The sequence below is a fragment of the Capra hircus genome, chromosome 2 (genome assembly GCF_001704415.2).
Source record: "Capra hircus breed San Clemente chromosome 2, ASM170441v1, whole genome shotgun sequence".
NCBI classification, from domain to species: Eukaryota; Metazoa; Chordata; class Mammalia; order Artiodactyla; family Bovidae; genus Capra; species Capra hircus.
Genome location: NC_030809.1, coordinates 8,292,212 through 8,313,121, shown reverse-complemented (window position 1 = coordinate 8,313,121; position 20,910 = coordinate 8,292,212). Strand labels below are relative to the sequence as shown.

Here is a 20,910-nt window from a genome sequence, read left to right as displayed (position 1 = left end):
CACTCCAGTACTCTTGCCTGGAAAATCCCATGGACAGAGGAGCCTGGTAGGCTACAGTCTGTGGGGTCGCAAAGAGTCAGACACGACTAAGCAACTTCACTGTATTCTGGACTCCTTTTTCCTATTCTATCTACCTAATATTTGTAAAGCAAAATTAGCACATAGTTTGAATTTTCCAAAGATTTTAGCTTGGTATTATAAAATCTCTGGCAGCTTCATGTTGCAAAGTTTATGTTACTCATACGCCATGCAAAGAGTTGAAATTCTGCCAAAATGCAAGAAGCAGTGGGGTACGCATCCATGTGGCTTTTCCCCCAGGTAAGTGGACTTCGGCCCAAAGCAACCAAAGCCAACCAGAGGGGAGTTCCCTGGTGGTCCAGTGGTTACGACTCAGCGCTTTCACTACTGTAGCCTGGGTTCAGTCCCTGGTCAGGGAACTAAGATCCCACAAGCTGAAAGGTACAGCCAATTAAATAAATAAAGCCAACCAGAAAACTACCAGGAATAAATAAATACACAGCAACTCATGGGGCTCCTCTGAAAGGGGGACTGCTGGGTGGAGTCAGTCTCCTGACTTCAAGTCATGCCTCTTGCATGAAGGCAGAGCTTCCTAAATGGAACACAGGGATTTCCCTGGGAGCAGAGGCTGCTGATGCTCACTGCTTCCACTGGGTTTTGTTGCAGATGGACAACCATGTAAGCATGATGTATATCCACATGTTTGCGGCCTATTTTGGGCTGACTGTAGTCTGCTGCCTCCAGAAGCCTCTGCCCAACGCATCGGAGGACAAAGATCAGACAGCAACGAGCCCCAGTTTGTTCACCATGCTGGGTAAGGACAAGATGATGTGGGTGGGCTCATATCTGGGGTGAGCAGGAGGATCCAAAACAGCTCTGCAGAAAAATCTCTCTGCTTTTCCAACTTTCCCCGGGGTGTCTGAAGCCCCTTTGTAATAACCCATTTCCTCAAGCAGTATTTGATGAATTCACATCTTTGAAGGAAGCATTCCGCTCTAGGGAAACTCTCTTCACTGATACCCAGAGGAGAGGAGAGACTTGTTACATCTCAGTTTAAATGAGGTTATCTGGGAACTGCCTTGGTGATCCAGTGGTTAAGAATCTGCCTTACAAAGCAAGGGGGTGAGGGTTCAATTGCTGGTTGGGGAACCAAGATCCCACATGCCCCAACTAAGACCTGATGCAGCCAAATTTAAATTTAAAAATAAATAAATAAGATTAGATTATCCAATCCTTTTGTCCTTAACTTAAAGAAAGGAATTGGATGGATGAAAAAAGGCAGACTTGGGAGTGGAGGAAAGAATGGGAGCTGGAAGAGAGAAGTAATAATGTCTAATTTGAAGGGTTTCAGTAAAAGTGATGAACTTAAAGGCTGGGAGAGGCTTAGAGGAAGGAAATCAGGCAGTGAGACTGCCAGCAGGCAACTGAATACCAGGACATGGGGCCAAGTGGAAGAGTTCCATTAATATTTTAAAAAATAAGCATGTGGCCATCATAGGCTAGAGTCAGGCTTGGGTTTTGGTAATTTCAACTCTCTGGGCCTTACTTTTCCTTGCCCATAGAGTATGTTAGCTGGGCCCTGCCGACTTAAGAATTCAGAGAGGAGACCAGATTTGTCCAAAGTTGATGAGCAAGAAAGTAGCAGAGACGAGACTGGCCAGGTCTGGGAGCCTCCTGTCTGAAGTCCCCTGAGGCTGAGGCTTTGGAGCAGGAATGCTGGTTCTGGCCACTGACCCTTTCTGGTCCGCAGGCACCCTCTTCTTGTGGATGTTCTGGCCGAGTTTCAACTCTGCTCTGCTGGACATTGCAGAGGAAAGAAAGATGGCCGTGTTCAACACCTACTACGCCCTGGCGGTTAGCACAGTGACCGCCATCTTAATGTCAGCCTTGGTTCACCCTACAGGGAAGATCAATATGGTGAGGAGAGGGGCTGGCCCTTGGGCAACACTTGGGTCTTCTAGGCCATAGTCATTCATTAGCTTCTATTTTGGGGGGCATTTACTCAAGTTCTCTTTCAGCATTGGGCTCAGAGTTTTACATAATTCTTAATTCACTTAATTCTTACAATAGCCATAGCAGTAGGTACAATCAAAGGGCTTCCCTGGTGTCTCAGTGGTAAAGAATCTGCCTGCCAATGCCAGAGATGTGGGTTCGATCCCTGAGTCGGGAAGATGCCTTGGAGAAGGAAATGGCAACCCACTCCAGTATTTCTTGCCTGGAAAATCACATGGACAGAGGAGCCTGGTGGGCTCCTCTGTAGTCGATGGGGTTGCAAAAGAGTCAGACCTGACTCAGCAACTAAGCAACAACAGTCACAATCAAAGCTCCCTTTTTCTGGTGACAAAGTTAAAGCCCTGAATGGCTAAGCACCCAAGGATACATCACAACTAAGCGTGAGAGCACGGCTATAGGCTACTGAGTAACTGTGCTTTCCATCTGAATGATTCCCGATCAGGGTGACTGCTCCCTGAGCCCGAGGCGTGGGGTGAGATAAGACCACTGATGGAGTCTCGGCAGAGGGGAGGGGCTGGTTTCAGGACTGGAGATGCAGGGAGGATGTTATAGTGTTGTCTTGCTAGCAGCTTACCGAGTAACTTAGGGAGATGCTGTCCTCTAGCTTACTCCATTCACCCACAAGCCATTCCTTTGCAGACTCACATCCACAATGCAGCGCTGGCAGGAGGTGTGGTTGTGGGTGCCCCTTCTAACCTGATCCATTATCCTTGGCTTGCCATGGTGCTGGGATTTCTGGCTGGGATGATCTCCATCGGGGGAGTCAAATACCTGCAGGTAAGGAGCTGGGCAACTAATACCTGCTGCTTTGGCCTTACGCCAAGGTCCAGGCCCCTAGACCATGGTGGGCCATCACGTATTGCCATGGGCTGCATTAGGCATTGGTTGGCAGCTTCTCAATTTAGCTTCAGAGCTTGGGTGAGGGACCCGTCCAAGTTGGATGGTGCTTTTGCTAAGATTTGGGGAGCAAGTAACAGAACCTATTCAAGCTTTCTCAGGAATAAGGGGTATTTGTTATAAGGCTACTGGGATACTGCTGAACCCAAGGATAGGAATGCTGCTGGGAGCCTAGGCATGACGGGCACCAGCGGTGGGAGTGTTGTGGGGAGCCCAAGAAGTTCCTGCTCTTCCTTTTTTGCTTTTCCTGAACATCTGTTTTCTTTTCACTGTTCCTTCCTCTTCTCCTCCACATGGTGGAATGTCATCTTTCTCTTCAAGAAGGCAGCCAGGTGAAATTTCTTGGTACCAATTGCAAGTTCTTTGGAGAAGGGATTCATTGGTCTAACTTGGATAATGTGCCCATCTTTGGCAGGGGTGGGAGATAGGGCACATGATACATATACAGCTTTTGTCCATGAACCATGTGAAGGGGGGTGGGAAAGGCATCCCAAAAGAGGGATGCTGGGTTGATTACCCAGATCATCTTCACTTCTGATTGTTTAGTTCTTCTTCTGAGCGGATGGATTTATCCTCCTTCAATATTCAACAGATAAGATCACAGTGCTCCATCATAGCCCATTTGTTACAACACACTTCCAAGAGAAATATTTAAGAGCAACAAATCTTCGTAGGTTTGAAGACTTGATGGAGGAAGAGGGAATAGATTCTTGGTTGACACAGGAAGCTGAATTTGAATGAACCATGGATATTCAGGGAGGCAGTTTCAATCCCAAATAGGGAAGAACTTACCAACAGCTCAATCTGACCACAGATGGAGCAGTCTGCTTTTCATCTTTGAAGTGGAAACACACATCTTTTATCTCCTGTGACTTTGAGGCCCTCTGATGAAAGTAAGATGTGCGCAGCCAAACATGTATCACAGGAATTTCCTAGAAATCCAGTGGTTCAAACTTTGACTGCCAAGGGCCCGGTTCAATCCCTGGTTGGGGAACTAAGATCCCACAAGCTATAAGGTGTGGCCAAAACTCGTGTATCACGAGTTATCATCAGTCTCAGTGTCCATCATTTTCTCTGTGCCTCAGGTTGCTTGATTCTATCACCAGGGGAAGGATTCAAAGATGATTCACTGATTTTTTTTCAGTCATTTGCTCAACACATTTAACAGTTATCCTGTGTCCCAAGCTATAATGTAGTGAAGAAAATGGATAAATAAACACAGCACAGTTTAAGAACTGCTCCTAGAGCACATCTAAGCTGGCCTGAGATGGGTCAGGTAATGCTTCCCAGGGTAGAGGATGTCTCAGCTAAGCATTGACAGGGAATTAATATTCACCAGGGAAAGAAGTGGGAAATGTCCTCCGGGCAGAAGGAACAGTGTGTTCAAAGGCTCAGTGGTGAGAAGAGAATGCGACCCAATCAAGAAACAGAAAGATGTTAAGCATCAAGTTCATCAGGGGGTGTGTCTCTCACCAGAGCTTTGAGAGACGGCTGGTGCTCAGGAACACCTCCTGGGGGAGCTGAAGAGTCTGAATTGTTAATCTGAACACAATGAGGATTCTGAGGAGGGAACTAGCCTGATAAAATTTGCATTGGAGGCCTTTCCTGGTGGTCCAGTGGTTAAGATTCCACCTTCCAATGCATGGGTCATGGGTTCAATCTCAGGTCTGGGAACTAAGACCCCACGTGCTGCAGGGCAGCTAAGCCTGTGTGTGTCACACTACTGAGCCTGCACACCACTAGTGTCCGTGTGCCACAGTGGAAGATCCTGTGTGCTGGAACCAAGACCCAGTGCAGCCAAATAAACAGATTCATTTTAAAATTTGCATTGGCATCCACGTCTGTTGGCTCACGGCCAGCTGGGAGGCCAAATGCTGAAGTGGAAGGGGTGCTGACTGGGACTCGAGTGGTCAGCTTCTTACCTTTCAATCAGCCGTGTAGTCTCTTGAATGGAGTTAAGTTTGGGCTGGACAAGTGGGTTTCAATCAACCGCTGGGGACATGGACAATGTCTGGAGACAGTTTTGGTGGATATACTTGGGAAAGGACTGCTTCTGGCATCTAGAAGGTATAGGCCAAGGACGCTGCTGAACCTCCTATAACGCACAGGAGGGCCCCTCAGTGAAAGAAAGTGAAAGTGAAAGTCGCTCAGTCATGTCCGACTCTTTGCGACCCCATGGACTGTATAGTCCATGGAATTCTCCAGGCCAGAACACTGGAGTGGGTAGCCATTCCCTTCTCCAGGGGATCTTTCCAACCCAGGGATCGAACCTAGCTCTCCAGCATTGCAGGCGATTCTTTACCAGCTGAGCCACAAGGGAAGCCCAAGAATACTGGAGTGGGTAGCCTATGCCTTCTCCAGGGGATCTTCCTGACCTAGGAATCGAGCCAGGGTCTCCTGCATTGCAGGCGGATTCTTTACCAGCTGAGCTCCCCCAACACAGCCCCAAATGGGAGCAGTGTGGACCATGGCCGGCAGCACTGGCATCACCCGGGACTTTGTTAGAAGTGTAGAATCACAGGCCCCAGACCTACTAAATCCAACTCTGCATTTGGATGAGCTGCCCAGATGCTGTGAGTACACATGCAAATTGAGAAGTACTTATTTAGTTGAGCCCTAATGCCCATTCCCCCCGGACGCCCTGGATGCCGAGGGTCTGGGAAAGGGTGGGGAAGGTGTAGCAGTCCCACATGTCGCTCTGCTGATGATGGTGTTTGTCCCCAGGCGTGTCTTCAGCGAACGCTGGAACTCCACGACACCTACGGCGTGCACTACACCTTCGGCTTGCCGGGTCTGCTTGGAGGGATCGTCAATATCGTGCTGATGGCGCTTCAGGCCCAGGGAATCGATGAGTCCACGTGGGTCACTTGGCTCAGCCCCCTATCACCCCATCCATCTCAGGAAGGAGTGTGCCGAGAGTCCTTGGCTGGGGGTGAGGGGCATACACTCAGGGCCAGGCAGTCAGAAGGCCTCAGTGAATATCTGTTGGCCAATTTATTCCAAAATTCCAGAGTCCCCACTTTGTATGGACTTATCACCTGTCCAGGTCACTTCTTTCTAAAGCAGTTAGCTTAAGTGAGAGGAAAAGGTGATAGTCCTGAGGCCTCCCCAAATGAAGACAGAGGAGGCAGTCAGGCCCAAACCAACTGAGTCCATTTTTCGGCCCCTGGTGATTTAGGTGGTAGTGAAATAACCATGAGGTCTTGACCTGGGCCATGCTACCTAACCTCTCTGAGCCTCTGTCTCCCCATGGCAAATGAAGATAATGATAGTACTTCCCCGCATAGGGGTATTGGAAGCTAGGCACTGTGTGGTTAAAAGGATATGATATGTAATATGTTCATGTAGGAAAATGCTGAATACTGCTCATCCCTGAGACCCAGAGAGGGAAAGGGTGTGGTTAATGTCTCAATTGTGAGGTAGGAATGTAAGTTCCTGGACCAGAATCAGGTCCTATGCCCCCCAGGCAATAGACAGCAATGATTGGAACTCTGAGCATAGCTTTCTGAAAGTTCTTGTTCTCGCTTTCTGGGTTTTTCTTTTGAACTTGTTTATCTTCTGAATGTGGCTCACACATAATGAAAGAGTGACTTGGGCATGATACAGGAATAGATTTTTCCAGATGAACCCATATAGTGATAACAACAATAAATTACTGATGACAATCAGTACTATTTATTGACTGCTTTCTAAGTACTAGGCATTAAGCTAAAATCATTAAGTGCATCATCTTATTTAATCCTCTCAACTACCTGGTGAGGTGTTATTAGTTTTCCCTAAGAGTTGATACCTTGGGGGAGTTACCTGTCTGAAGTCACGTGGCTGGAAGCTGGCTGTCGAGGTGGTGATCACCAGTGGAGGGTGATGAGAAATTGTGTTTGGAAGCATCTCAGAGAAATCATGGAGAGCTAGGTTCCTTATAATTCCAACAACAGAGACAGCCATAGCCCCAGATTATAGGAATCATCTATGAGCAAATGAGACATCCTTGAGCTGCTTAGGGATGAGGAGTATCCCATTTGGGGATGAGAAGAGGATGGTATGTGTGAAGCAAGGCATCTCAGTTACGGACTCCAAAGGTGTTCCTGCCACTGTTTTAATAACTGTGTGACTGTTGGCAATCCCTTTCCTCTCTCCGGGGCCCTGAGTCCCCCTCTGTAAAACAACAGGTTAATCTAGCAGGGTCCTACACTCAGATGCCTCTAGGGGCCAGACAGGTAAGGTTAAAAATGAGACCAGCAGGGGGAGGAAACCACGGGCATTTGTTCCCAGTGCCCAGCAGCTTAAACCATCCAGAGACTTGGGATCAGGATTGCCAGATCTAATGACTTTTTAAGAGAAGGCAGAAATCCAGAGTTATGCACATACTCCCCCAAGTACTGGCAAAAGATTCAAAATCATTAGAAACACGTGCGTGCTAAGTCGCTTCAGTCATGTCCAACTCTTTGCGACCCCATGGACTGTAGCCTGCCAGGCTCCTCTGTCTATGAAATTCTCCAGGCAAGGATACTGGAGTGGGTTGCCATTTCCTTCTCCAGGGGATCTTCCTGACCCAGGGATCCTACCTGGGTCTCCTGCATTGCAGGCAGATTCCTTACCATCTTGGCTACAGGGAAATTCCCCATTAGAAACAATGTGTGGATCAAATTCTGTTCGTGGGCTGCTGACCTGGAACTTCTGGATCACTTGCCCTCCCCTCCCCCGAATTCTGTGATTCTCTGGCTCTCCCAGAACAGTGGTTCTCAACAGCAACAGTATCTCCTGGGATTTGTTAAAAATGCAAATCCCCCCCTACCCCAGACCCACACAATTAGAAACCTGGCGGCGGGACCCAGCAGTCTGTTTTCTCAAGTCCTATATGTGCTTCTCCTACAAGTTCAGGTTCAAGAACTATTGGCCTACAGCAAAAAACAGAAACAAAGCAAAACAAACAACAATCTGCTGCTAAAGGATTAACGGCTGGCCTTCTGGTGAAACTAAGCCCTGACTTAGAGCATTTACTGATTTCTCTGGTGCCAATACTCTCTCCATGGCTGATTTCAAGCCATCAAAGTGATACTCCCAAACATGGAATTGAGAGGAGATGAGAGCTGTCGTCCTGTGAGTCTGCGTGAGCCTGACTCCAGCACCGTCTCCAAGTCAAGTCTCATCAGGATGAGATAGCTGAGGACCAAGTATTAGTTTTCTCTCCTCTGCAGGAACTTGGCAAAGGGAAGGGCACAGTGACAGCAATGACCTCTCTCGGGGTGGCTTCTGATCTGCTGGAAGTAAAGGGCACAGGCCTCGGGGACAAATAGAGCAATGTCACACTTAACAGTTGTGTGACTTTAGGCAAGGTATTCAAACTCTCTCTAAAGTCTCAGTCTTCTATCTGTAAAATAGGATGATAAGATGCATGTCCCAGGGCTGCTGTGAAGATTCAGCAACATAAAAGAAAGAGTTCAAGGCTTCCCTAGTGGCTCAGACAGTAAAAAAATCTGCCTACAATGTAGAAGACGCAGCTCACTCCAGGATTCTTGCCTGGAGAGTCCCGTGGACAGAGGAGCCTGGTGGGCTACAGTCCATGGGGTCACAAAGAGTCAGACACCACTGAGCAACTGACACTTTCACTTTCTTACAAGAAAGGGCTCAGGACAGTGCTTGGCACGTAGTAAACACTCAACACACGGCCTCTTTAGGATAGTTACTGACGCTGCTGCCTCTGTAAGAGGAGCATCTGGACATAATGGAAAGATGGCAATAGGACTGAGCTGGTCGTCACAGCACTTCCCAGGGAGTGTGGGTCAGCTGCTTTAGTGGCTCTGTGTCATCGGACACATCATTCCAAAGAATGACTTTTCATTCATTCCACGAACAGTATTTGCCCATTTCCCTACTCGGATGAGTGAGTGTAAATGAGTCAGATGCTGTGCTTGGAGCCTGGATGGAGCGTTTTTCACAAATTGTGGGATTTTAAGTGGCGTGAAGACACACTGGAAGAGCACCGGATCACTCAGTGAAGGCGCCCTTTTGCCGTTCTCACGCAATTTGTTGATTACATAAGGGGAAAAGGCTCCCCTTAGGGCTGAGTGTCTCCACGCTCTTCCCACCCTCGCTGACCTCCAACTTCAACAGCAGCAGAGGAAACCTCAGTCTGAGATTTGCCCTGGCTGCTGCATCTAAAGGAGATTAAAGCAATATTTTTTTTTCATTGTATCTTGGTTACCTCCTATTTCTCTTCCATTTAAGCTAGTGACACAAAGTTCCTTTTAAATAGGTTTATTAAAAAAAATTTTTTTTAAGTTTACTTAAGGAAAAATATATGGGCTTCCCTGGTGGCTCAGATGGTAAAGCGTCTGCCTGCAACATGGAAGACCTAGGTTCGATCCCTGGGTCGGGAAGATCCCCTGGAGAAGGAAATGCCAACCCACTCCAGTACTCTTGCCTGGAAAATCCTATGGACGGAGGAGCCTGGTAGGCTATAGTCCATGGGATTGCAAAGAGTCAGACACGACTGAGCAACTTCACTTTAAAGAAAAATATTAGAAACAAAATAGTATCCCTGGGACTTCCCTGGCGGTCCAGGAGTAAAGAATCCGCCTGCCAAGGCAGGAGATAAAATCCCCATGCTAGGTGGTCGCTAAGCCCGAGAGCCACAACTACTGAGCCTGTGCTCTGGAGCCCGGGAGCTGCAACTGCTGAGGCCTTGCACTCTAGAGCCCGTGCTCCACCACAAGAGAAGCCACTGCAACGAGAGGCTTGAACACCACAGCTAGAGAGCAGCCCCCGCTCGCCACAGCTAGATGAAGCTCACACTCAGCAATGAAGACCCAGCGTGGCCATAATCAAATGAATAAATAATAGCAGCCCTGGAATGCAGATCTGGCCAAATCTGAGAAGGGAGCCCACCGATGCTGAAATTTGGCCACTTTTGTGGGTAGACTGAACTGCCTGGTTTGAATCCCTAGAAACACCCATTCCAAGCCACATGGCAATGGGACCCTTGGTTCACTTTCCTAACCTGCACCTCCCATTTGTGAAAGAGAGACTCTCAGGCGGTAAACCGCAGAGGCTGAAGCCCTGGCCCAAGGAGTCCACCCTGCGCGGGGAATGTTAACACAGCCATTTCTGCCTCATCCATTTCTACTCTCAGATGGCAGCAGGGTAGAGCGAATTTGGGTTGTAAGTAGCAGATTTGGGCTTAGCCTTTATCCTGCGTGCAATGCAGGAGACCCTGGTTCGATTCCTGGGTCAGGAAGATCACCCAGAGAAGGGAATGTCTACTCACTCCAGTATTCTGGCCTGAAGAATTCCATGGACTATTCCATGGGGTCGCAAAGAGTCGTCACGACTGAGTGACTGGCTTCTTGCTTTTATTCTACCACTTACTGCTTTTTTAAGAAACTTTTTGCTTGTAATACAGTCTACTTCCAGAGTAGTCAAGTATCATAAGGGTTGGCTTCCCTGATGGTCCAGTGGTAAAGAATCCAGCTGCCAATGCAGGAGGCACAGGCTCCATCCCTGGTCCGGGAAGATCCCACACGGCACAGAACAGCTAAGCCTGTGCTCCGCAGCTATTAAGCCAGCGCGCTAGAGCCCGTGCTCTGCAAAAGAGAAGCCACTGCTATGGGAAGCCCGCATACTGCAACCAGAGAGCAGCCTCCACTCGCCGCAGCTAGGGAGGAGCCCACGTAGCACCAAAGCCCCAGCACAGCCGAAATAGAGAAACTAACATTTTAAAAAATGTATCATAAGAATACCACTTAATGACTTCTGACACGGCCGATAACCAGCACACAGAAATCTGTGTCCTGTCCCAGGGCAACCACTAACCTGACTTCTAAGAGCAGCAGTCTTGCCTGGTTTTGTCCTTTAAATGCATAAAATCATACAGGAGGTCTGCTCTTGTGTTCTTCTTGGCATCTTTTACTCACCTTTGAAGTTGTGAGATCCATCCGTGTCGTAGAGTATCTCTGTAGATTGTTCATTTTCATTGGAGTATAGCATTGATTTGTGCTTGGGCTTAATTGGTAAAGGCAGCTGAATGACCACATGGAGAGGCCAAGGTCATTGAACGGAAACTTCAGTGTTCCACTTGCCCTGGAAATGAGAGGCACGGCATACCATGCAGGGACACGTGAAAGCTTACCACACGCAGGGACCAGGCAGTGGAGAGAGACGGGAGCAGAGACTATGTCTTTAGGACTAGAGTGGCAGGGGAGGGACACAGGGATGTCCCCTCTAGGCTGAAAGTGAAAACACAAATGTTAGAGCTTGCAGTTGGGGGTTTGTAATGCAAGTTGACTTATGAGAGATCAAGGTAAACAATGTTGACACTTAGTTTGGCCCTGCAATAAATGAGTGGCAAATACAAAATTTAAGAAAACATAGAACAGAGTTCCATTATATGAACACAGCATGATTTACCCATTGTCGATGAGCATTTGGGTAGTGTCTAGTATGGAGCTAGTATTGTTGTTATGAATGTTCCAGCACTTTTTTTTTTGAACCTACAAATGCATTTCTGTTGAGTATACGCCTAGAAGTTGAGCTGTTGGATCATACAGTTTTCATGCAATCTGCTTCAGTGGATACTTTCCGTTTTCTATTGTGGTTTATACAGTAGAAACTGAGAGCTTCCTCTACCTAATATATAATTTAGACATCAAACTTACTGTTTTAACTTTCATTTCCTTGATGACTACTTAAGCATTTGAATACCTCCTCTTTGGAAATGTCTGTTCAGTTTCTTTCGCCTACTTAGACATAAAACCTTTCTTTTTCTTGCCCTGAGAGACATAAAACCTTTATCTTTAATTGCCTAATGAGGAAACTCAGGACTCCAAGGTTAAGTGCCTAGGGTCACACAGCTAGTGACAGAACTGGGACTTGACCTTGGGTTTTCTGACTTCTGGTCTAGTTCATTATCCGTGAACTAAAGTAAGCCAAAGAGGATCTTGAAATGCCTTCTTCCCCTTCTACGTGTCTGAGCAGCTTTGCAGGAGAGCGTGGAAGGTACTGCCTGGGGAGGGGATATTCGTTCTCCTGGTGGCCCTTGCTGACAGCGTCACTACTGATGCACATAGTCCTTTTTGTCCCCAGTGACCTTTGCAGCCTGATGCTCAAATGTGACCACATCTGCTTTGTCATTTCTAGGCGTGGCTACCAGGTGCTCATCGACTTCGGGGCACTGGGCTTCACCATCATCATGGGTGTGACCTCTGGTCTCTTGACAGGTCAGTGTGAGACCACCCTTCTTCCACCATTGTCCAGGGTGCAGAGTCTGGGCCAAGATTGCAACTGCCCCATGGTTGGACATGTATGTGCGCATCTCCTTCCCAATGAACCCACCTCCTTCAGCTCCAGCCAAATGAGGTGAAGGTCTCATATCTTGATTTAAAAAAAACAAATGAACACAGAATCACAACATTTCAGAACTGGGAAGGCCCTCAGAGGTCACCTGAACACTGTAGCCTCTTGAGCCCAGGACTGGTGATTTCACTGAATTTTGTACAGAAGACTAAGGAAACCCTGAGGCTTACAGAGCTTACCTTTTATTCCCTGATAACACCTAAACTGCTATTTTGTTCAGCAAATAGACCAGGTACAGGGACACAGCAGTGAACAAACCAAATTCCCTGGTCACACCGAATTGATATTCTAGGTGGAGAGGGAGTTTTCACCATAAACAGGAAAAAATATGGTACATCAGATGGTGATAAGCACTATGAAGAGAAATAAATCAGGGTAGGGAAATGCAGAGTCATGGCGAGAGTGGGGTGCTCTTCAGGAAGGGTAGTAAGGAAGTCCCATCTAAGAAGTTGACCTTTAAGCAAGGACTTGACTGCAAAGAAGGAGGGAGACATATTGCGTATTTATTTGGGAGAAGAACTTTCCATGAAAATGGACAGCAAGGCCAGAGGCACTGAGGCAAGAGTATCCTTTGCCTGTTTGGGGAATAGCAAGGATGTCAGCGTAGCTGATGTAGCTGGAGAGGTGGGGAGAGGGGAGGGGGCTGGAGACAGAGCGGCAGCAAGGCGCCAGATCATTCTGAAGATGGGAGGCCATTAGAGATCCGTAGGCAGAGGACTGAAGTACGTTTTCACTTCTTCAATGTGGCAGAAGAGCAAAGAATCTTGTGAATGTGACTGTGAGGGTCACTCAGTCATGCCCAAATCTTTGCGACCCTGTGGACTGTAGCCCACCAGGCTCCTCTGTCCATGGGATTCTCCAGGCAAGAATACTGGAGTGCATTGCCATTCCCTTCACCAGGAGATCTTCCTGACCCAGGGATCAAACCCGGGTCTCCCACATTGCAGACAGATTCTTTATCATCTGAGCCACCAGGGAAGCCCCCAAAACACATATGGCATGTGGGATCTAGTTCCCTGACCAGGGATCAAACTGGAAGTGCAGAGTCCTAGCCACTGGCCCACCAGGGAAGTCCCAGAAGAATCTTCAGGAGACATCAATCTGCCTGTCTTACTTGCACGCAAGATGAAAACATGCATTCTGTCCAGAATTGCTCACTGTTATTCTACAGGTAAATTTCTTTTCTTGGTTAGACTCTCACTTATTGTGTCTCTAAGCAGGGAGTGAATGCCAAATAAGAGACAAAATGGCCAAAGCAGACACTAAAGAATGGTGTGACCTTGGGTGAATGGCGTGCACTGGGCATCGGCTGGCTTTCTGTAAAGCGGATGGATTACAGTAACTAATCATTTGGCATCCTTTCAGCTCTAAAACATGTACGATAGTACTTTTTTTGGGCCACACGGCATGGTTGGATAGCATCAGCAACTCAATGGACATGAGTTTGGGCAAACTTTGGGAAATCGTGAAGGACAGGGAAGCCTGGCATATTGCAGTCCATGGGGTGACAAAGAGTCAGACACGACCTAGTGACTGAACAGCAATGGCATGGGGAGTCTCGGTTCCCTGACCAGGGATGGAAGCCACATTCCCTGCATTGGAAGCACAGTGTCTTAACCACTGGACTACCAGGAAAGTCCCGAAAGTACTTTCTGGAATTTTCGAGAATGAGATTGGCTAGAATTGCTTTAATGTACCAATTGGCCTCAGCTTTCAACAGAGTCTGAGATGACTGATTAAACACAGATGAGAACAAGGCCTCCTGCCCTAAGTTTACATTCTACTGGTGGTGGCAGTCCAGCCCTGAAGAGAGTTGCCAGATTTAACACGTGAAAACACAAGGCACCCAACTCAGAATTCAGAATGAGCTGAGCATCCTGCATCGTATTTGGCAGTCCCACACCTGGGCCCTCATGCCATTCGCCACTGTCAGCAGCGTAGGCAAACGACGCTGAGTGGTGCTGCCTTGTAAAGCAACTCAGAGGGCTTCCCACGCTTCACTGAGATCAAGAAAGAGAATAAAGACACTCCTATTACTCCTTTGAGAGTTAAGAACAATGAGCTTTCATCTTTACATGTTGCTTTCTGCTTGAGGAAACTGGTGATTAAAAAGTGCTTGGACGGGATTTCCCTGGTGGCCCAGTGGTTAGGACTCTGCACTTCCACTTCAGCATCTCAGGTTCAATCCCTGGTCGGGGAACTAAGATCCTGCATGCCACTTGGCCAAAAACTGAAAAAGAAAGACAGCCTTCCGTGTGTTGTGCACCACAAAGACATTCCCTAATATTTCCCCAAATTAAAAAAAAATTTACTTGGAAAATGTAAGCAGAAAGAGGTCTCCCAAAAGCCAGGATGGCACCAAATTGACCCCCTAAAATCAAGCATTTTACCCATGAAGAGACCCCTTTCTGTGAAGCCCTCCTATAGGCACTTAGGTAAGAAACAATCTCGGTGACTTCCCTGGTGGTCCAATGGTTAGGACTCTGTGTCTCCACTCCAGGGGCACAGGTTCCATCCCTGGTCAGGGAAGTAGGATCTCACATGCTTTGTGGTACAGCCAAAAGAGAGAGAGAGAGAAAATAAAAATAAACCATCTTATTAAGCATGGTTAAGGGTTTTCCCAGTTCAGGCAGATTAAAAATAGCAGATTAGAGTTAGGTTTCCAGAGGTAAGACACACTGGTAGAAGTTAGCAGTGAGAGCAAACAGCCTAGCAGGAGAAAGTAAATTCTTAAAACCAGACACAAGAACATGAGAAGCTTGGGCTGCCAGAGAACAGGCCAGTAACTTTCAGCAGCTGTGGCCCTTCTCCATGTTATATAGTGCCTTTGATAAATGGACATTCCTATCAACAACTCTAATTTTTTTCAAAAGTCTAAATGTGTTCAGTGTTGTCTCACAAGACAAGAAAATATATTTTAGATGGATTTTCATCAGTGATGAGTAAGCCTCAACTATCTGAAAAATATATGTAGGCAACAGAGGTTCATTTATGAGTAATTCTAGCTAAACGAGGTGTGTCGGTTACACTCTCCATGCCAACATCAGTTAAAGGCACACACTGTAATAGGCGAGTGTGAATGAGCACACGCCTACTCTTGTTAACCTTACTATTTAATACATTGGGATGGATCATCATTAAAAATACACAGATAAGTCTATCAGTGGCATTTCCCTGCTTCACATGAAAGGTAAGCACGACTTTATGTGCTGGAAATGCCACTTTGAGCAGCTGGGGGAATGCATAGGGCCCTAGCTCTCTGGGCAGAGGTGGGATGGCTGACAAGAATAAGCCCAGGAGCACATGTTATTACCTGCTCTCCTAACCAGTGGAATCTGGAGCTGAGGTCACTGTGACTTTCTTGGAACCAGGGAGGATGAACCTGCAAGGGTGTCTGTTTGAGTCGCTCTCCATGGTAGCTCTTGTGTTTAAATGAATCAGCTTTCAAGTGGGGCTTTGTCCAACAGGGTCCTTCTTCTCTGTCTCGGGAAGCGTGTTAGATCCATGACTATCATATACCTCTCAGCGTAATCTAAATCCTTTGGATATAATTGTTCTTAAAGTGAAGTGAAGTTGCTCAGTCGTGTCCGACTCTTTGCGACCCCGTGGACACCAGGCTCCTCCGTCCATGGGATTTTCTAGTGGGTTGCCATTTCCTTCTCCAGGGAACTTCCCAACCCAGGGATAGAATCCAAGTCTCCTGCATTGTAGACAGATGCTTTACCATCTGAGCCACCAGGGAAATCACGAGGGCAGTCTAATTACTCTAAGACATGTCTATATTAGATAGATCAACAAACAAACATTAATATCAGGTATTTAATACTAAATATTTCCCAGTTCACATGAACCTGGAATTTATTGTTTAATTTAGAATTATTTGATTTGTAAGCGCTTACCTTTTTTTAAGCCAAATAAATAGAGCTTATTTACAAATTAACATCAAAAATATTACCCAGAGACAAAGACATACCAAGACATATTTAGACAGACACAGTGCAAGATCTAGCTTCATTTTCTAAGTTTAGTCATGAATTAGATATTACAAGGAGAAGGCAATGGCACCCCACTCCAGTACTCTTGCCTGGAGAATCCCATGGACAGAGAAGCCTGGAAGGCTGCAGTCCACGGGGTCGCTGAGGGTCAGACACGACTGAGCGACCTCACTTTCAATTTTCACTTTCCTGCATTGGAGAAGGAAACGGCAACCCACTCCAGTGTTCTTGCCTGGAGAATCCCAGGGACGGGGGAGCCTGGTGGGCTGCCGTCTCTGGGGTCGCACAGAGTTGGACACGACTGAAGTGACTTAGAAGCAGCAGCAGATATTACAATTGTTCTTACCAGTTCCTTTTAAAAGATCTCTATAGAACTAATTAAACTGGTCCAGGAAGGACAGTGCTTCAGTGCGTCTATCTCCTGGTTGTGGAAGATAAAAGGGTTTTTGTTGAGTTATCATAGGTGAGATAAGATAGTCTGATTAACTTTGAGATAAATGCAATCCTCTAAATGTGTAACATTTATTTATGAACTTAAACAGGTTTACTCTTAAACCTCAACATATGGAAATCAACTCACAAGGTTCACTACTTTGACGACCAATCTTTCTGGAAGGTAAGATTTTTAACCTATTAATGTCATAAGTTTGGAGTGAATGGACTTAAATAGATACCTGGGGTATGTATGTTAACTTGGTGTTTATGGAGAGTAAAGTAAAAAACAAACGAAAATGAAGTAAGGAGCACTGGAGGAGAAGCAAATCCATGATACGTGTGTGCGTGCGCGCCCGCGTGTGTGTGTTGGTGGGGGGTGGGGAGGTAATAGATGTTCCCATTTCCCTGATGCCTCAAAGTCACTGAGGGTCAGGGATGTGGGAACTGACACTGGCCACATCTCCTCCCCACCTGGAGTCACCAAAGTGGGCTAATAGTTCGACATGAAGGTGATAGAATCCTGCGTTGCAAACGCCAGAAGGCCCGCAGCGGCCAGCAAGTCCAGTCCCCTCATTTGCTAGACTTCCGAGCGGAGTCATGACTGTCTAAGTTCTGAGAGGAAGAGCGGGGTAAATTACAGCCAGTGGACACAAGAAAACTTGTAGTATAGGGATCTGGGGTCAGTGAGTCAAGAGACATACAGCTCGAATAATTCAGCAGCCACTGACAGTCTAGGTAACATTGTAGGGCTAGGAAGAAGGTCGGGCTCATTCCCTGAGACCCCACTGCCTTCCTCCCTTTGACTTGCACTTGCAGCTCACAAAGCACTCTGATGTGTGTTGCCTTAGGTAATCTTCCAGCTGATGCCGAGGTTGGCTTTCTCACCCAGCAGGCCAAGATGCTGACCACTAGGGGGACACAGAACCAGCCTTACTATGGACCTTGGTATTTAGGTCTGTAGGGGCCAAACTGAGAGAACCTACAGAGAAAACCCACCTTTTCTCCTTTTCCTTTATCTCTGTGCTCCTCTTCTTCTTGAAACAGCTTTCTGGAGGTATACTTGACAACAAACTGCACATATTAAGTATATAATTTGATATCTTTAAACATATTTATACACCCCTGAAACCATGACCACATCGAGTAAGAACATATGTGTCAGGACTTGCCTAGTGATCCAGTGGTTAAGAATCTACCTTCCAATGCAGCGGGTACTGGTTCAACTGTTGGTCAGGGAACTAAGATCCCACATGTCCCGGGGCAGCTAAGCCCATGTGCTGCAACTACTGAGCCCTCCTGCCACAACTAGAGAGGCGGCATGCCACAATTAAGAGCTGTGCGCCACAGTGAAAGATCTCGCATATACAACGAAGATCTTGCATGCCACAGTGCAGACTTGATGCAGCCAAATAAATAAATAATACTTTTTGAGGGAAAAGAACATATTCACCACCAAAGATTTCATCCTGCCTCTTAGAAACTGCTCCCTCCCCACTCCATCCTGTTTCATCCCCAGGCAACTACTGAACTGCTTTCTGTCCCATGGATTAGCTTCAGTTCAGTTCAGTTCCATTCAGTCACTCAGTCCTGTCCAACTCTTTGCAACCCCATAAACCGCAGGATGCCAGGCCTCCCTGTCCATCACCAACTCCCGGAGTCCACCCAAACCCATGTCCATTGAGTCAGTGATGCCATCCAACCATCTCATCCTCTGTCGTCCCCTTCTCCTCCTGCCCTCAATCTTTCCCAGCATCAGGGTCTTTTCTAATGAGTCAGCTCTTCGCATCAGGTGGCCAAAGAATTGGAGTTTCAGCTTCAACATCAGTCTTTCCAATGAACACCCAGGACTGATCTCCTTTAGGATGGACTGGTTGGATCTCTTTGCAGTCCAAGGGACTCTCAAGAGTCTTCTCCAACACTACAGTTCAAATCATCGATTCTTCTGTGCTCAGCTTTCTTTATAGTCCAATTCTCACGTCCATACATGACCACTGGAAAAACCATAGCCTTGACTAGACAGACCTTTGTTGGCAAAGTAATGTCTCTGCTTTTTAATATGCTGTCTAGGTTGGTCATAACTTTCCCTCCAAGGAGTAAGCGTCTTTTAATTTCATGGCTGCAGCCACTGTTTCCCCATCTATTTGCCATGAAATGGATTAGCTTACCTTTTCTCTAACTTTACGTAAATGGAACCACATGGCATGTACCAAGTGTAATTATCCTGGGATCACCCACGTGGTCGTGTATAATCTGCCTCATCTTGAACCAGCTTCTCTCTATAGCCACTGGCTTCTTCCAACAGCCAGTCTCTCCCAGGCCCCTGCAAGTGCTCTTGTCCCTTTAGCAGAAGCAGAGTAATCCAGTGAAAGGACTCAGGAAACTGGTTTAATCTATCCATTCATTCCATAAGTATTTATTGAGCAACTGTTATATATGAAGCACTCTGCTCATGAAGATATCACAAATAGGACAAATGTCCACCTCAATTATTTGAGCTGCAGTAAATCCTTGCTGAACAAATGAAGGGAAACTGGGGGACCCCATCTAACACTAGCCCCTGTGGGAGCAGGTGAAACAGAGTGTGTCCCTGGTACAGTAAGACCTGGATTCTAGTCACCTCTCTGCAAGGTCTGATGTAGGCAAGACCTTGACTTCTCTCACTGGTTAAAAAAAGAAGAGTAACCTTTGTTCTACCTCAGGGGGTTGTTCTGAAACTCAAATGAGGTCATGATATCTGTGACTACATTGTCTAATGCAAGCCACCACGTGATCATGAACGTTTACGACTCAGGGTTTAGACAACCACAATGGAATGTGTTAAGTCTTACAGCTGTCGCTTACTGCAAGCCTACCGTTTCCGAGTCTGTGCTGGATGCTTCTCAACATTATCTGATCTTATCCTCACAAAAACCCTGTGTAAGAATAAGTCTCCCCATTTAGAGATGAGTCACTTGTCCAAAATGACAGAGCTAGTAAATGGTGCAGGAGGAAGCTGAATCGGTGTCTGTCTGGCTCCAGAGACACGTGTGTGTGTGTTTTCTGTGTTATGGTCAGCTACTAGAGAATGGCTACTTCCCCCCTCATCTTCTGATTTTTTTTTTTAACAGCTGAGTAGAACCATTTTTTCAGCAGGATAATACTTACAGCTTGCATTTGAAATACAAGAATATGAACTTCCCAAGCTGATAAATCCAGGAATGATTTTTTTGTAAACTATCCAAAAAAGACATCTTAAACATTATAAAATGCCCTTATATGTCATAGAAGCAGACTACTAGAGGTTACAAAGGACATTCCTTCACTGACTGCCCAGACCATGCTCAGTGCTGCGTAGGGTGGGACACTCACCAAGCCCAAGGATACCCATCTCATCCTTGGATGACAGAGGACACTATTGGGTTGGCCAACTAAGTCCATTCAGGTTTTTCCATAAGATGTTATGGAAAGAACTACTTTACATGGTGACGAGTCTCCTTCATTGGAGGTGTTCAAACAAAAGCCAGGTGACCATGAATGATCCATGTAAAGAGCTGAATGAAATGAGATTGACCCAAGAGGTCTTCCAACTCAGATTTTTTGAAAGAACTTTGTGATAAAGGTTATTTGTGATAAGACCTTTATGATTAAGTAACATTTTGGGCAACATAAGTTTCAAAAGGTCAAATCAGAATCAATATGTGTGCAATATTGAGTGTGTAAGCGTTCATCTGTAATAAAAAGTTCACTTTCCTTTTGCAGTTTCCACGTTTGGCTGTTGGATATTAAGGGAAAGCATCCAAGAGAAACAAGGCCTGTTTGAAAACAAGACAACTTTCCACCACTGCCCATTTGTATGTGTGTGTGTGTGTGTGTGTGTGTACAACCACTTATTATAGCAAAGTCTCCTTATGTACAATGAGACAGGTCAGAGATAGATTTGATACTAAAAAGACTAAAAACTTAATAATCTTATAATGATCTTAAATAATTATGTTTAGTTTCATGAAAGATGATGCTCTCAATACCATCTTGGGTACAGACACATGGTGGTGGTGGGTTAGTTGCTAAATCGTGTCTGACTCTTGCGATCGCATGGACTGTAGCCTGTCAGGCTCGTCTATCCATGGTTTTCTCCAGGCGACAGTACTGGAGTGAGTTGCCATTTCTTTCTCCAGAGGATCTTCCTGACCCAGGAATCGAACCCAGTTCTCCTGCATTGCAG

General features: G+C 46.4%; 1 protein-coding gene and 1 non-coding gene across 2 annotated transcripts in view; both read left to right on the top strand.

Moving 5' to 3' along the window:
• RHCE (Rh blood group CcEe antigens) overlaps nt 1-20,660 on the top strand; it is a 39,267-nt gene extending 18,607 nt beyond the window's left edge. Inside the window, exons 4-10 of the mRNA XM_013972362.2 lie at nt 685-832; nt 1,769-1,935; nt 2,671-2,808; nt 5,653-5,786; nt 12,064-12,143; nt 16,817-16,890; nt 20,448-20,660. Of these exons, the coding sequence (XP_013827816.1) occupies nt 685-832; nt 1,769-1,935; nt 2,671-2,808; nt 5,653-5,786; nt 12,064-12,143; nt 16,817-16,890; nt 20,448-20,474 (768 nt within the window). The 3' untranslated portion in view covers nt 20,475-20,660. The remainder of the gene's footprint in view (nt 1-684; nt 833-1,768; nt 1,936-2,670; nt 2,809-5,652; nt 5,787-12,063; nt 12,144-16,816; nt 16,891-20,447) is intronic.
• TRNAG-UCC lies at nt 14,408-14,479 on the top strand. Its single transcript has one exon. It is a non-coding gene; the product is annotated as a tRNA-Gly (tRNA).